The sequence below is a fragment of the Engraulis encrasicolus genome, chromosome 22 (genome assembly GCF_034702125.1).
Source record: "Engraulis encrasicolus isolate BLACKSEA-1 chromosome 22, IST_EnEncr_1.0, whole genome shotgun sequence".
In the NCBI taxonomy this organism is placed as follows: domain Eukaryota; kingdom Metazoa; phylum Chordata; class Actinopteri; order Clupeiformes; family Engraulidae; genus Engraulis; species Engraulis encrasicolus.
The window spans coordinates 45,337,170-45,353,822 of NC_085878.1; the positions used below are offsets into that span (position 1 = coordinate 45,337,170).

The following is a 16,653-nucleotide window of genomic DNA, read 5'->3' on the forward strand; positions in this document are numbered from 1 at the left end:
TCTAGTATCATGTGTAATACATTGTTTAAATTGACAGTAAATATTGGTGGACACAATTTGACTGTGTGGCTTTTTTTTATTCATTCTCTGACTGAAAATGCATGGTTACATAATTTATATATTCCACAAGACTACAATCAGAAGATTATTTGACAGGTTGCATTTATTTTCTATGTATTAAAAAAAAAACAAAGGTAACAAGACAAACATGGTTCCAAACAAAAAAGGTGAGATGTATAAATGTACAGATTAATGCTCCTACAGATAATGAACAATAAACTCTGCACACTGCCGGTTTGTGTGTTTTATACTGTACTCTGTATAAACCTTTTATATTGCTCTAGTGGAGCAGGGTAACCCTGGCTAATCCTGGGTATTGTACTGTGTATTACAACATCAACCCTGTTCAAGTGCCCCATACTGTCTGTAGGCTGCATGCCTGAAGAGTCCGTTTCTCTCACCTAGTCCTACATCAGCCCAAAGTCTTCCATCAAAACTGAGAACACCACAGCATTTCCTTTCAATGTTCATGGGCATCTCCTTACAGATTGCGCAGAGGCGCCAGGTTGGTTGTGCTACTGGGCTGTGGCTGAGGACCAGATGTCATGTGCCAGGTCGAACATCAAACTGGGGTCACGGATCAGGGCACGCTGCAGTAACCGATGGGATTGCTTCAAATTCAATGATTGAATCAAGGCCTGCAAAGCAATAAATACGTTTTATGTAATGCATTTTCTATTTGATGATGGGGACAAAAAAACTATTGACAATAAGACCGATATGGACATAAGCAATCATTATTGTGTATATAAATAAAGATGTGCCAATTGTATGCATACAACGTTTTGCAGTCAATTTCTTACAAACTGGTGTTGTGCCAGGGGCACACAGATGTATGAAGTAGAAGGGCTTTTATGGATGTACTTGAACTACCACTGGTGTTGTGTACCTACAACCATGTCATATCACACTAGTACTCATAGGAGTAGAAATATTGTAATGGGTGTTATCACAACAGGTGTACTCGTGCAGCCTACTCGTGTTGCGATATAGAGTACATCTGTTGTGATAACATCCATACAATACTTACACATCTGGAGGAATACAGCAGGACATATGTTATTGTGGGATGTACATCCTTACAGTTAGCAGGGCGTCAATTCTGTTGGAGTCTTCCTAATCAATATCCCCGACCTCTGCTGCGTCTATCTTCCTCCTCCTCCTACTGGGCTTTTAGGTCGTTATGATTGTGATGGGCCACTAAGCTGGAGCTCTCGTCGTGGTCGTGGAAGGTCTAAAGCATATGAAAATATCGTCAGCCAAAACAATTTAATTAACGTTGATCAGTTCGGTTGTTTTTCATTACTCCCTCTATTCCTGTGTCTGCGCGTGCGGCAACCCAAGTGAAATATCCCCGTAAGATTCGTACATAACTGAGGTCCTTGCCTAAAACACTACGGATTGTGGTGTCGGGTATATATAAATACAATAGTAAAATGTATATTGCTGTACACATCTGTCAAAAATAAATCCATGTCAGTACTGTAGCTACTGGCTACTGTCTAGGGATGACGGTATAGCATCTGTCATCAGTGTTAGGAAGTTAGAATGAGATAAGTAACATGTATCAAGTCAAGTTCAATAACTAATCTAGTATACATCTACTGTCATCAATATTTCTTGAAATGGCAACCATGACGGCCTGTGCGTTTATTGTGATGTTGAACATTCTTACCGTAGCCGGAGACAGTGCCATGGCTGGAAGTTAGCTTGGCTAATCGATTTGACGTGGCTTCTAGTTCTAGCCCCGCCTCGTGAGCTCTCGTGGGTTCCCGGGATAATCCGAACACTTGACAGACTGCATGCGCGTTCATGTGTTTTGAAGGCGTGGCTTTGAGGGGAGGGCTGAAGGGAGAGGCGGGCTGTGTATTTTCAAAAATATAGCTCACAGGAACCGTTTTTCAAAGATCTCCAACCCTACCTTTAATAAGTACAATGATGTTAGACATTGCCCGCCTCCTAAGAAGTGTGGGTTGCCAGGTTGAGATTTTTTTCTTTAAATATTAGGAAAGAATCTTTCGTATCAAATACACATCTCTGAGGGTCTACTTGTGCAGTCTCTCCCATTTTTTTCAACATTGCATTAGAGCTATTAGCCTAACCATGTTTTGGCTTGTTTCTCTGACGGTATGGGTAGAGGGAGGCGTTGCAGAAGTATTTGGATCTGCATTTCTAGTCCGGATGTAATCTGTCCAAACAGCCTTCTGCATCCAGCTCCCACACTAATTCAGACCACACATGATGTTTAATTTCTTCATTACACCAAGAGAGCAAGATTCCTAAATATCTTAATTCTGGAAAAAAAGCTTTGAGAAAGCAACTTTGGCAACCACACTACAGGAAGTAGACATGTAATGACGCATCTTGACCTCTTGTCCAAACACTCTCAGCCAGCAATAGCAATGGAAAAGTACTTCTATTGTCACCAGACAGATAGTTGCCAGGACTTTCTCAAAGGTATCCTTTACATTCCAAAATAATACTGAACATGTGCATGCATTTTCTTTTCATGGAGTGTCCTGCACATAAATGCTGTTTGTGAATGGTTACTGCACAACAACAAAAATTCTGGAAGATAGAACAAATCTGATGTTGAGATGAGAATATGGTATTGAATGTGTAACTTGCACGACGGTCTTTGGTCAAAGGCTTGAGACAATTCTAAATCAAAGTAATGAAGGAATGAAAATTTGGTCCAAACAGCCTATAGGCAATTAAATCTCCTTCACCAGATGGCCCCTAGTATCTGTTAAATACAGAAAAGATTTGCTGTCAGTCGTGCAAATGTACTGGTATAGGACAGGAGGAGCCTTCCACAGCTCTGCATTATTCCACATCGGCAAGAGCTTCACCTTCTAATTCGTAATGGTACTGTAGATTATCCTGATTCTGTATTGATTATCCTCATTCTGCTGCATGCCAGCTTTCTTGAACCAAACACCCTCTCAAAACCACTACGAAAGAAAACAAAAAATCATTTGTTTTTCTTGACCAAATTTAATCTGTTGTGATTGTAACAGCTTTGCCTTGATGTAACAAAAAGAAACATAAACTTGCCAAAAGGACGGTGTCTTAAGTGCACATGGGTTAAGTGCTATGTGATGTAAAGCAGGAGCAAAACTAACAAAAAAAAGTGAAGGCTGAAAGGAGGCACCACTCTCTGTGTTGGCACTTCAGAGGTTCAGGACAGCGCGGAGACTGAAATAAGGAAAAAACAAATCAATGTGTTACATTACGAGAGTGTAATTAGAAACTTTTGAAATCAATAATGCACACTACTAATAACAAACAAATGTCTTAACATAATCTGCAAGCAAACGATAATATATATATATATATTTTTTTTTTTTTAACTCAATTAAGCTGCAAAACAAGACAGCATTTCTTTTATTATGATTTTTTTTTACTCTGATGGCTTACCTCTTTCCGTGGTGCATGAGATCAAAGGCCTCATTAATCTCGGCGAAGGGCAGTGTGTGTGTAACAAACTCATCCACCTTGAGTTTCTTGCTCATGTAGTCTTCAACAAGCTTAGGCACGCTCTCCACACTCTTCCAGCCTGTAGGTGGGGGTAGAGTGTCAAGAAACACAACGTCAGTCCTGATTTTCACATCAACAAAATCGTGAATGATTTTACAACAACTATAATTTGCAGAGATGGCAGGTCTCTTGGCACACTGCAACAACAGATATTTTTCTCTTACATCATCCTTTCAATGCAATACAAACGGCATCAAATATACATCAATATAAATTAGCATGAAATACACAACATTTACATAAGTAAATAATTGCCAGAAGTATTGTATTTCCCTAATTAATGGAGAAGACATTTGTTTTCATGGTCTCCTCACGTCTCACTACAACTGCAATTGAAGCTGCAATCAATCAGATCAACCTTTCCCTCACTCAACTGCTAATGGAACTGCTGTGTCATTCCCTTAAATACGGTCCATCAAACCGTTGGAAATATTACATTAATGGGCCCAAATTATAATTCGAAATGTTTCAGGTAGTGGGCCTGGCCAGACTACTCTGAGAAGACACACTTTCGGCTCTTTTCCACGTACAACCCGGCTGTGCTGTGCTGTGTTGTGTTGTGTCAAGCGATGAGGTGATGTTAAACCAGCCTGGTTTGTGTTTCCATTACAAACCGTGTTACCCGTAGTATGGTAGGAGTTAGGTTTTATGTCATCGACAGGCTAGTTTACAAATGTAAGGCAGATATCTAATCTGTCAGTTCTCAAGCAACATCATATTTGGATACTACAATGTTGACTGCTGCCTTCGATTTTAATATAAAAGTAATAAAGTGTCAAGCTAAAGAAAAGTCTAAGGTAGTTGATTGGGTGGCCACCATGATTGTGTTTTGATTCATCGGCGAGGGTGAGCTACACGGCATTCTGGACAGTAGGCAGTGACAGTGCCCGCTCAGCTCAGTTCAGTCAGCCGAAAAAACAAGGGCTGGTTTTCAAGCTGTGCCGTGCAGAACTTGCAAATCAATGGCACCCGAGTCATGCCGTGTCAAGCTGTGCCAGGTAGAAAACGGTCAGTGGAAAAGGTGCAGCATCACAGGTAGCACAGGTAGGTTAAGCTAGAACTACAGGTGAAGCTGAACCCTCACCTCCAAATGCAGTTCCCTTCCAGGTGCGTCCGGTGACCAGTTGGAATGGCCTGGTGGCGATCTCCTGTCCGGCTCCTGCCACACCGATGATGACGCTGGTACCCCAGCCCTTATGGCAAGCCTCCAGGGCAGCTCTCTGAAATCACAACACAACACGGGGCCAAAGGAGATTAGCTGTAGGTAGCTGCTGGACTTGTTCATGTTCAGCTCAAATAATTTGACTTAAGATGGTCTGAATGAATAAGAATCGTCGCAGATACAGAGGGATCAAAAAACAATCGACAGGTCTAATCGCTTTCACACTGTCTTCAAAGACAAAGCGCTGTAACTACACAGACACTAAAACAGAACTTCACGTTTGTCTCGAGTTCGCAACTTCATGTTAGCCGCAAGACATTCTTTGACTTGAACATAAAGGCATGCAAAACCTTCCACATGTATGTGTCAAGAACTTTAAGGTAAGCTTAGACGCTGCGTTGGATGTAATTTCAAAAACGAACCATAATGCCGACGTTGCCGATGCACTCAAAGGTGTAGTCCAATCCCCCGTCAGTCATCTCCACCAGCACCTCCTGGATGGGCTTGCTGTGGTCTTTGGGATTCACACACTCGGTGGCTCCAAACTGCTTGGCCACCTCAAACTTGTCGGGGTTGATGTCGATGCCAATGATCCTGGAGGCTCCAACTACTTTGCAGCCCATGATGACAGCAAGACCCACAGCGCCAAGGCCAAAAATGGCGCAGGTTGAGCCAGACTCCACCTATAAACACACACAGGAGAAATACAAAATGATAGAAATGTATTTCTGGATGAGGACATGGCCAACTCACTGAACAGATTAAACTATAACTGTACTAAACTAATCAAGAGAAAATGATGAAAACATAACTCAAACATGCTGCATGTATTAGTGATGATGCTTTCGTTTTTTTATGATTTGTTAAATCATACATCTTATATTCTTCGTTCGAAGACTGACGAGATATTGACACAATAAAGTTTTGCAATCTTTTTTTAGGGGTTTTATTTACCTTGGCAGTATTCAGCACAGCTCCGTAGCCGGTGGAGATGCCACAGCCCAGCAGGCAAACTCTATCCATCGGAGCCTTGTCGTTCACTTTGGCCAGGGAGATGTCAGCCACCACGGTGTATTCAGAGAAGGTGCTGGTCCCCATGAAATGGAATACCTGCTTGCCCTTGCAGGTGAAGCGGGAGGTCTTGTCAGGCAGCAGACCCTGGCCCTGGGTGATTCTAGAAAATATGGACATTGATATAATCTCATCAACCTTTTTGCTTAATCTCATGTTAATTGTCATGTATTCATATCATTTGTCAAGATCACAGAAAATATTTTTAGCATACAGGCTATAACTATACAATAAAATCATGAAGCCTTGAGAAAACTGGCCAGAGCTTCTATGTAGCCTACAAAAATAATGAAACCATGCCTAATACACCAACTCACTGATCAAGAGGTTGTTAATACATTTGTGTTAACTTGTGATTAATAAGGTACCTGATCTTCTGGCACAGATTGGTCTTCGGGTTTCTGCAGAAATTGCACTCTTTACATTGAGGTACGTACAGAGGAACGACCACATCCCCTGAACGAAAAAAGAAAAGAAGAAACAGGCGTTTAACACACAAAAATACATCAAGACAACACTGCTCCAGATTGATAACTAAACTGACAACAGGGTTTCTGCACATTTCTGATCACCAATGTCACGATGATGCTATTCATCATGGAACCACAAAACTACATGCAAATAAGAACTCTAAATCATGGGTGGGGAACCTATGTTTCGAGGGCTGTTTGCGGCCCTTGAGGCCGTTTCCTCCGGCCCCCGATACAATTTTTATGTTATGCAGCTTCACATGAAATATGACATATTTTGTAAAGGAATCTTAGAGAATACATTTGCTATACAAAGAAGTTATATTCAGGGGACCTAAAGAAGGTGGGGACTGTTTTAAAGGTGGCTGCCTTCAATATTAGCCTAAAGTCAGAGATTCTCTGAGCTATGAGAAAGGCATCTCTCATTGGCTCCCATTATAGCCCCGTTGGCGAACGCAGCCAAGTAAAAGATGAATGGGAGCTTATTGGGCTAAATGGCTCAGCAGGGATTTGTGACGGTTCTGTTCTCTGGTTTGTAAAGATGTGTGCTCATTCTGTACCTTATCATGGAAGTTGTATTAGAAGTGAAGTTAAAAGGTTCCTGACATGGCTTTGTTCTCCCAAAGACGTGTTAGTTTTGTCCTGCAACACGCTAGCATTCGGCTAATACCTGCTGGCTGAGGAATCTCTGCGACTATTCACAACCAGAGCTGACGAGAGACGTACTCTGACTGATCCTAGCAGAGACATCTACGGTCACACACCTCAAAACCCCCCACCACCGTCCAACATGTTAATTGAAGGTGCCCAAATTCTTAAGGATGAGCGCAGTCATTTCCTTTACCCCATGTACACATGCCGCTTTTCCACCACCTTAAATGCAATAAATAACAGGTGTCCACAACAATCCTAACATAACTTTAAACACATCGACATCTGAAGTCAGACTTAAAACTACAAAACAAATGGCGTAGTGCCGTAAAGTCGATTGTCACGCGTTATGTCATTGCTATAGTTGAAATAAGGGTCATTTTCACGAATCTAACACTTGACAAGATGCAAACGTGTCGGCAAATGCTTTCACTTACTCATATCTATCAAATGCGACTTCATTGTTTCCAGGGGAAAAAATCACACGGGCAGATAGTTCTATGAGAAGCGTACAGCCCCATTGGCACCCATTCATTATTTACTTGGCTGCGATAACATAGCTGCAGTGCCACTCCTGGCCACCAGCTAGTGGTCGTTCTTGTACAATATTCCATTTTCTTTGCTAAAGTGCAGGGGGAAATCCTGCTTTTGGTTCATAGTACGGCCCTCGGAGGACTTTTACGGCCCTCGGATGAATTTGAAATGGCCCCTCGAATGAAAAAGGTTACCCACCCCTGCTCTAAATCTATTCAAAATATATTTTGGCACTGACAAGTTGTATGCACATTATCCCTTGAATTTAAAAAAATCAAAATGGGGGACATCATTCAAAGTACATTGAGACAATCTCTGTCAGACCTGGTTTGAAGTTGGTGACGCCCTCCCCCACACTCTCCACGGTGCCGGCCCCCTCGTGGCCCAGGATGACGGGGAAGAGGCCCTCAGGATCGGCCCCACTCAGGGTGTACGCATCCGTGTGGCACACCGCAGTCGAGTGGATCTGGAGTATAATGGAGAAAAAGAAATGTTGTGATTGTGAATGCATGTTTCATACATTTTCTTTGAATATTTCCTGCTGCACCATGCAATTATATTAATGCTTAAGCATGCTCCTTCATCGTTTGTGTATGTTCATTTACAGTTCCCCTATATGGGTAATAGTTTATTTGTTATTATGAGCACTTTGGCTTTTGAGAATGTGTTGTACATTACTTGTGAAAAAAGCTTGAACATCTGCTATGACAACGGTTCGGAGTAGATTCACCCTAATGCCATTTGAACCGTGACATCCATCCAGTAGTCCATCCTTAGTGTTTTCTGGTATTGATTGCATCCGTATTGATAACGAAAATCCTTGTCTAATTGATAGTAGGTAATATTTGAAATATATTCTAAGTGTTGCCTTGAAAACTTTTTTTAATACTCTCGTCTGAAACTTTGTTGAGGACTTTTATGGGCTTACGGAAGTGAAAGACAGAATATATTCGGCTTGTGTGGATAATAAACTGCTGGACTATTTCCAAACTTCTAAATGCTTCGTTTTGTGAGTAGAGCCCATATTTGTACTACTGTAGAAGTTTGGTGTCATGACATGTAATTTTTGTGGGGTAAAGTTTGGAGATACTGTGCATTCACAGTGAATGCCCGGCAAACTATTCGAAATAACCATAGATAACTCTGTAACTCTGCAAATGTGCGCCCAAGTCAGAAAACACTTAGAGTGGACTACTGGATGGTTGTCACGGTTCAAATGTCATTAGGGTGAATCTACTCCGAACCATCACTTTAATATAGCAGACTTGAGATGAACCATACTACATACAATATGTATTCTCCTTTATCCCACTGCCATGGTGGTGACGTCAGTGGGCATTTCTAATAATTGCATAAGTGAAAGAGCACAGGAAAGTTGTTTGCAAGAGTTAGCTGTACACAGCTGGCCTTCTTAAATCTCTGTGACAAGCCAGGCTGGAGAGGGTTCACTGCTAGAGCAGCACGTCCGGACATCCAGCTGTTGAAAACTCCCATCATGCATCACTCTAAATGAGAACGCATGTTTCATGGTTAGCTCTAGTTTCAATCATGCAGTTTATTATTGTCTAACTGAATTCTCCAATGGTCAGTCAACGGAACAAATTCCAAAGCCAAATTTAAGAACATTATTGTTGATTTATCTACTGCGCCTTGTTGCTGTTCAATCAAATACATCACTGAAGAGTTTTGTTTGTTGTTATTCAGGTCATCACATTACCTTGATGCGGACTTCGTGGGCCTTGGGTGGAGCCACCTCCACCTCTTCTATGGAAAGGGGTTTCCCAGCCTCCCAGGCCACCGCAGCCTTGCATTTGATCACCTGCCGGGGAAGCACTGCGTTCAGTTGAAGTTCAGTCGGTATTATTAGTTTCAGGCTGAATTCGCTCTCTCAACGTTTTGCAGACTGAAAAGCAGCACATGCCACCACGGATGAAAACAAAGATTGGGTTACTCCTCAAGAATGAGAACTAGCGTAGAAGTGTCTTGTGCTTGCGCGTGACCAAGTACAAAACAACACGTGAATTTTGAAGTTCTGCCCTGGATCGTTCGATGTTTTTACCAATTGTTCATCGTGCACCGTTGCATGAAATCAAACCGACAAACTTTGCAGAAACTGGCTTTCCTTTGCTAGCATGCTACACCCAGATGTACAGACCGGGGAGTGAAAAACCACGGCCTGGAATTCTCATCAGTGATTACATAAAGTGGCAAAACGCCGGTGGGAAATAGATCAGCCGGTCTATTGGCAAACATACAATGCTTCTTTGTAGCATGCATGGGCCACGCAACTTCACCAGGCTAGAAATGAGCAGACCTAGGATTAGAACCCGTTAGCTGCACGTTCACATGCAGCGTGACAGAATGTCTCCGAAGTTCTTACATGTTCTCAAGTGACAGACGAGTCAGGTAAAATGTAAAAAGTATAAAACTTGATGGGTTTAATTCCATAAACAAAGAGTCTTACTTTCCCAGCTGTGTCCATGGTCTTTCTTTCACCAGTGAAGTCAGCGAGAGGACAACCCAAATGGGGGTGGTGGATGACACAATTCTCCAAACCAATCAAAAAACGTCGACTCCTGGTTCGCGGAGTTCAATCCACACTGCTAAACGATGACTGTAGTTAAATTCACCACACCTCAGACTACCAATCATATTAAGGAGCGGTTCTCGTCGCATTACAAAGTAGTAAAAACATGGCAGATGGAACTTTTTGGCATGCTAAAATGTTAATGCTATGATCACGATATTGTTAAATAGCAATTTCTACAAATGGTAATAATGGTAGAGTATGTCGTTTTTGTAGTTTATTTCGAGAATATGCCATTGACGAATGTGATCTTATACTACAGGTGAATAGGCAAAAAATGTAAATGATATCACCATGAAACTTTCTCATTTAATGACTGCTGATGAGAGAGAAAAAAAAGTATTTTAATAATACAGTATATTTATGCTCATTATGGAAATTGCTCAAAGTGAAACTTTGGGAAACAAAGCTAAATTCTTTATTAGGCCCATAGATTATATTTCCGCAATAAAAATGTAGGGTACTCAACATTTCTGGGTTCATGAAATCAAGACAACAGAGAATATGGTAATTTACCTAGACAAAATCATGTCTCAAACATATATGCTTATGCACACTCAAAATTTCTCTGAAACTTTCTTCTGGACATTGTAGCTGTGCAAAGGTGTCTTCCATATTAGAGCAAAGAGATGATTCAACTGATGCTTGAGCCTTTGTGTAGAGCCATATAATAAGGACATCTTTAAACACGACATTGATTTCTACACTGAGGACTTGCTTCCTGCCTTTTTGTTCATCAGGATGACTTCCATTTCATATTCTTATTATCATGTGTCTAGGACCACTGTGCCATGATAAACAAATATGGAGCAATAATAGAGGAAATGCTAACTGGGTGCCCTCACATATACTTGCTATCGCATGGGTGCCCTATTTATGTATAATATAGTATATTTTAATACTATAAATGTTTATATTATAAATATTTTAGGTCTGCTGACCATGGCCTTCCCCAAGACACAAAAACTAGAGTTAACTAGAGTTGAAAATTACAACAAAAATGGAAATTATGTTGAGAATCTCATGGATCCTCTCGGGGTCATGAATTACCCCAGAGGTGTTTTGACTATAATTCACAGATGGGCCAATCCTCACAAAAACCAATCACAATATGCACAACATATAGATTGAGAAACTCCTAGGACAAGTTTTTCTGATGAAAATTGCAGAAATGGTATGAAAATACATGCCCGGGGTCATAAATGACCCCTATGAATGACCCCAATCAGTCGCTTTAGGGTTAAAAAGAAATAGAATTACACACTACTAAACACAGTCTTGCAAGCGACCCTTCTTTGGAATCCACTTTAGTACAAATGAGTCCAAGAAGGTTAAAATTACAAAACACAGGAAACATCATGAACAATGAAGACAAGGACAGATTTAATCAGCAGCTGGTTACCAACTGCCTTTTATTCACATACAACTTGCACACTAGTGGATCAACAATGCTGTACAAAATATTTTAGACTTTTTCTTTCAGCAACTGACTGCATGATTTCAGTCCCTGACTGAAAAACCACCAGCATCTGAACCATAAGTGACCCAAACCAAGGACTTTGACAACAGAGACGTCAGGTACAAAAGTATGTTAGGCCTTTTGGTAGGTACTGTACTAAAGGAAACGTCTTCAGATGATTGCTTGACATGCGCACAGAATCAAAGCAGTGTTTTAAAAATGAGACACCCATTTACAAGTTCATACCTTTAAGCTTCATATTTGCTTTCAGTAGTGAACTTTTTTCCCCATGGTACATACAGCACACCCCAAGCATTGAATAGACAAGAGAGATTTGATGGAATGCACACATTTTACATTACAAATAATTGTCATAAAAAAGTAAAAGTTGTATTTGCAGATCAAAAGGTACAAAAATCTGCAGGACCTTATGTCTCTTTTAAAATAACTCTGAGTTTGAGCTCAATTGTCTTTTTGCTCCACCTCCCACAGTAGTCTTCCAATGACGCAGGATATTCAATTGTTTCTGACGAGTCTTTATCTTCCCCCTGAAACAAAGTTCATTAGTGAAATACATCATTCAGTGCTTTTTGCATTTAGAAATCAACTACCACTTAACTTACTATCTCTGACAAGTTACATAGCAAAACACACTTGCTGGAATGAATACCAAACAAAAAGGAAATTTGAACTTCTTCGAGCTTGAAGATGTTTGTTTTATCTTCCACTCACCTCTGAAGCCGCGGCCTCCTCCTCCTCCCCTTCCTCCCCTGAATCCTCCACCTCTGCCCCCTCCAAAGCCTCCTCCTCCACCGCGACCACCTCCAAAGCCGCCTCCTCGTCCACCTCCACCAAATCCTCCTCCTCGTCCACCTCCACCACGACCGCCCCGGAAGCCACCTGTAATCAATACACATCCAACTATACCTCAGACCACAAGCGCACTACATAGCAATAAATACAGAGGGCTCCAAAAATACTACCATAGCCAAATAAGAAAGCAGTTTCCATTCATCTTCCAAAAACAGTTGTCCCTTGTAAAGGAGGGGAAAGTATGGGGAAAGGGACCGGCAGTTATCGGCCTGAAAGCGTTTTCAGAAATAACTTTTCCCATTTCAACATGTTAAAAAACAGCTCAGGAGCCGCTCGTCACAGTGGCTCTTCAGCACACAAGTAGCAATGTTACTAGGGCACCAGTAATTAAATTCACATTCTTTAAAACATCAGCCATGCAAAAAAGTATACTCAGGATGATCTAGAGCAGTGTTTCCCAACCTTTTTGTCCTGCATACCACCAAAGGATTTTTGGCATGATGAGTACCCCACTTGCTCATGCTATATATCTGTTACTCAAACCCAGTGGTTCTCAAACTTTTTCCATCATTACCCCCTTCAGAGGGTCTGAATGTTTCCGAGCTCCCCCCAAGCAACAGCAGTACTTGCACAGACTAATTTTGCGATCGCTGTGCAGAATCAAAGGAAAGGTGATGACTGGTGAAATTAAACAAAGAGGGACTGCAGTCGAGTGCAGATGTGTGTTCATTTCCTATGATATTCAAATGAATGACAATTAATAATATAAATAATGTTGGTGAGGGCTTTAAACCTATTGACTTATTGGCGAGACAGGAAATCATTTCTTTGAGGAAAAAAAAAAAAATCAGATGTCACAAGCCCCCAAGGGGGACTTACGCCCCACTTTGAGAAACACTGCTCTAACCTAATGTGACTACAATCCATATATTTTCTACCATTACATTTTCAAAGTACTCCCTGACGTGTGCTCACGTACCCCTCGTGGAAAACTTATCCTTGATTGGGAAACACTGATCTAGAGAACCACAAGCATTAGATTGAAACTAGGCCACCAGAAAAGTATTGGACCAGCCGCAGTGCTGCTAGTGCAGTAGTGGTCTTACCTCCACGGCCACCACCTCTTCCACCACCTCTACCTCTGGGGGGACCCTTCTCTCCTGGGGGCCGTGGGAGGAACCTCTGTAGGGGTAGGAGCTTTGCCGGGTCTATATAGAACTGAAGGGCAAAATAACATGTCACTCCATTAGCTTATCAACCCAACAGAATACAATCGCATCACTTTGTTTGGTTGTGTTACAGTTGTTATTGTTACCAGAGAACAATGTGAGGAGACTAACCAACCTTTTGAAGCTTTTTAAAAGATGATGCCTTCATATTTTCTGATAGTTTCACAGAAAAATACTGTGGATCAGTTAAGGACAACGTAAAAGAATAGCTCAAGACACCTGGTCCTAGAAATGTAATACATGGAGAAACACAGCCTCAGTCTAACAAAGAACAGATTTCAAGACAGTGCAACAATTGAGTCAGAAAGGATACAAAATCCCGGAGGTTTCCAAAAATTTCATCCACTTTTCCGATCTGTTCTTTGTTTTCCAGATACACTGGGGCGTTGAAGTAAGGCACTTTGCTTTCTTCTGTTGTGCACTTGCACACAATGTCATCCTCACATGGATGCACGAACTCTCCAAGACCTGTAGAGAATAAATAACAATTGTCAACTTCAAAGACTGAACAGGTCAACTTAATATTTCAAAATGACATCTTGCGTGATTCTGAGGATGAACTCCTTGACTATTGCAAATATTTTTAGTTTCATTTCACATGATGCACCATATTATACATTGAGGGCTCATAGAGTTTGGAGTCCATATTCAGCATCCCTTACCAACAACGTATTCCGGAGGACCATAATCTTGTCTGAAGCCACCTCTTCCCCCTCCTCGACCACCAAATCCACCTCTTCCTCCACGGTTAAATCCTCCACCGCCACCCCGAAATCCTCCTCCGCCTCTTCCACCTCCTCCACGAAAAGACATTCTGAAAAAGAAACCGGCACTTGAGTAAATTGGAAGATTTGGGAAAACGTTTCAGGGATCACGGAATTAAAACGGCCATTATAGCATTGCAGCGTGTGGACCCTCAGATCTATGTAGACAACGCGTGGCTCGCTTGTTCTTCTTAAAAGGACAGAAGCGTGTCGAGTTAACATTTTTCTGTTTGTGTTTTTTAAACGTTCGTAGCATTTCAGTGCAAATATGTTAACCGCAGAAAGGCTTTTATGCTTGATGTAACGTGGCGCCATACCATTCATCCAACACAACTTTCTACGCTACTATGCTAGCAAGTTAGCACGTCCTAATCTAAACAATTCAAACTTCATTCAAGCAATAGAACATGCATTGTTTACGGCTTTACGGTCACAACTATAACCTCGAAAAAGATAACCACATACCTTACACTTTTAATAGAGCGTAATTACGACAGTATTCAGCAAAGAACGAACTCGTGTAACATGCGGCGTAACAGGAGGAATGTGCGGCACATGTGAAGTTGTTGCCTGCCGTGCAAACACACTAGAGAGGATGTGTCGTAAAACCCGATTCAGTTTACGGCTCGTCGTGAGTAGTGGACAGCAGCAGGGAGAAGCGAAAATCTCTGGCTGTGTCTCAAATGACGCACTTTTGTCAGTGCACTGACAGTCAGTGCACAGTGCACACAGTGCACTGAGGTCTTTAGTGCATAGTGTTGTGGAAAAAATTGAGCACTATGCACTGTGCCCTTGCTGGAAGTGACAGCTGAGCATGGCATGAGCTCGCCAAAATATGAGTTGGTTAATGTTTACAATGCACAGCGTCTGGTGCTTGTATTTGCATGTCCTTCACCCCAAAGGACAACAATCACACATGCAATATTATGGTTGGCATGAAAAGGTTGGTGTCACATCAACATAACTTACAGAATTAGGAGACTGTTGACCAGTGCCCGAAGTGCACAAGTGCAGCATTTGAGACACAGGCCGTGTCTCAAATGCCGCACAAGTGCACTTCGGGCACTGTTTTTCAGTGCCTAGGGCGCTCAAGCTGAAAATTTCAGTTGAGCCAGTGCACTGAAAGTGCCAAGATGATCCCCTAACAATGGCAGAAAAATGCAGTGCTTGAATGATGGACACTGCACGCACTAAACGGCGGCCATGTTGACAATGACACGGAGGAAATGTGGCATTCAGTTCAATAGAAGAGTTTGGCCAACAGTCTCCTAATTCTGTAAGTAATGTTGATGGGACACCAACCTTTTCATGCCTTCCAAAGTATTGAATGTGTGATTTTTGTCCTTTGGGGTGAAGGACATAGAAATAGAAGCACCAGACGCTGTGCATTGTAAGCAGTAGCCAACTCATATTTTGGCGAGTTAATGCCATGCTCAGCCGTCACTTCCAGCGAGGGCACAGTGCATAGTGCTCAAATCTTTCCTCGACACTATGCACTAAAGGCCTCAGTGTACTGTGTGTACTATGCACTGACTGTCAGTGCACTGACACAAGTGTGTGATTTGAGACATAGCCACAGCCTCTGATATATAAAGTAGCTTAGCCTACTGGCAGTTGCAGGGAAAGTAGTTGCATGCATGTTACTATTGGGTTCCATACATCCTCTGATCAGATTTAAACCAAATGGGCTTTTCTTGGTGAACTTGCTGTTGGTGTGAACTCTACTAGTGTTTCTCTGTTTACGAGCTGTTAGTCTTCTAGACCACAAGGTGGCGATACAGCAATTTGTTTATGGCCTCCCTTGAGTCACACTCCCTCCTGCACAGATGATGGCGACATTTCACCCAAACTTTCTTAGGTTTAGGAGCGAGTAAACAGACAATTTTCTCGTGATGCAGCGCACGTCAAACATTGGCGAACCTGAAGCAGGTCTACTGGTTTTGCAGTTAATTTTATTTTTCAAATACAATGTATTACGAGGACGAGGTGTCACTAACAAAGCAGGTATAACCAATTATACAGTAGGCTAATGGGTAGGCTATAACGCTTTGGCTGTTATGCTTCCACCAGAGCCAGCTGCGCGTGTGTTTGATGTGTTGAAACCTAGCAACAAGTGAACGTAGGACTTGGACGCACAATAGCCCCGTTTATACTGCGGGCCATTGGCCCAGGAACTTAGGCCCAGGAACTTAAGCCCTGGTCCTGCACCCGTTTATACCGTCTGGGCTAGGCCAGAACCGGGCCAGGCCAAGAACTGTTGTCTAGGTAACAGTTCCTGCTCAGCTACCTGGGCCAGCGGCTAAACCCGGGTGC

The 16,653-nt window shown here is 42.0% G+C and overlaps 2 protein-coding genes across 3 annotated transcripts; both read right to left on the reverse strand.

The window, feature by feature from the left end:
- Positions 1–3,034: 3,034 nt before the first annotated feature.
- LOC134438430 (alcohol dehydrogenase class-3) lies at positions 3,035–10,065 on the reverse strand. The gene is made up of 9 exons (XM_063188005.1): positions 9,953–10,065; positions 9,206–9,307; positions 7,813–7,954; positions 6,202–6,289; positions 5,717–5,936; positions 5,185–5,445; positions 4,685–4,820; positions 3,481–3,619; positions 3,035–3,258 (listed from the first exon to the last, which is right to left on the reverse strand). Exons 1-9 carry the CDS (start codon positions 9,968–9,970, stop codon positions 3,234–3,236), a joined length of 1,131 nt encoding a protein of 376 aa, XP_063044075.1. The 5' UTR covers positions 9,971–10,065; the 3' UTR covers positions 3,035–3,233.
- A 1,388-nt stretch (positions 10,066–11,453) lies between these two features.
- Positions 11,454–14,931, reverse strand: gar1 (GAR1 homolog, ribonucleoprotein). 2 transcript variants are annotated; one of them, XM_063188009.1, is made up of 7 exons: positions 14,811–14,931; positions 14,239–14,390; positions 13,890–14,044; positions 13,692–13,751; positions 13,454–13,565; positions 12,267–12,434; positions 11,454–12,082 (listed from the first exon to the last, which is right to left on the reverse strand). In XM_063188009.1, the coding sequence occupies exons 2-7, from the start codon at positions 14,387–14,389 to the stop codon at positions 12,072–12,074; spliced, it is 657 nt and encodes a 218-aa protein (XP_063044079.1). In that variant the 5' UTR covers position 14,390; positions 14,811–14,931; the 3' UTR covers positions 11,454–12,071. The 2 variants fall into 2 exon arrangements, with proteins under 2 accessions (XP_063044079.1, XP_063044078.1); XM_063188008.1 differs by having other exon boundaries at positions 14,806–14,931.
- Positions 14,932–16,653: the final 1,722 nt, after the last annotated feature.

Bases quoted from the DNA above. Each gene is read 5' to 3' on its own strand.
- LOC134438430 (XM_063188005.1), bottom strand. The intron at 5,446-5,716 runs GTAAATAAAACC...GTGTGTTTATAG, and splicing joins CTGTGCTGAATACTGCCAAG to GTGGAGTCTGGCTCAACCTG. The intron at 3,620-4,684 runs GTGAGGGTTCAG...CCCCACCTACAG, and splicing joins GAAGGGAACTGCATTTGGAG to GCTGGAAGAGTGTGGAGAGC.
- gar1 (XM_063188009.1), bottom strand. From the start codon at position 14,389: ATGTCTTTTCGTGGAGGAGGTGGAAGAGGCGGAGGAGGATTTCGGGGT. The intron at 14,045-14,238 runs GTAAGGGATGCT...TATTCTCTACAG, and splicing joins TCCTCCGGAATACGTTGTTG to GTCTTGGAGAGTTCGTGCAT. The intron at 13,566-13,691 runs GTTGGTTAGTCT...TTTGCCCTTCAG, and splicing joins CTTTTAAAAAGCTTCAAAAG to TTCTATATAGACCCGGCAAA.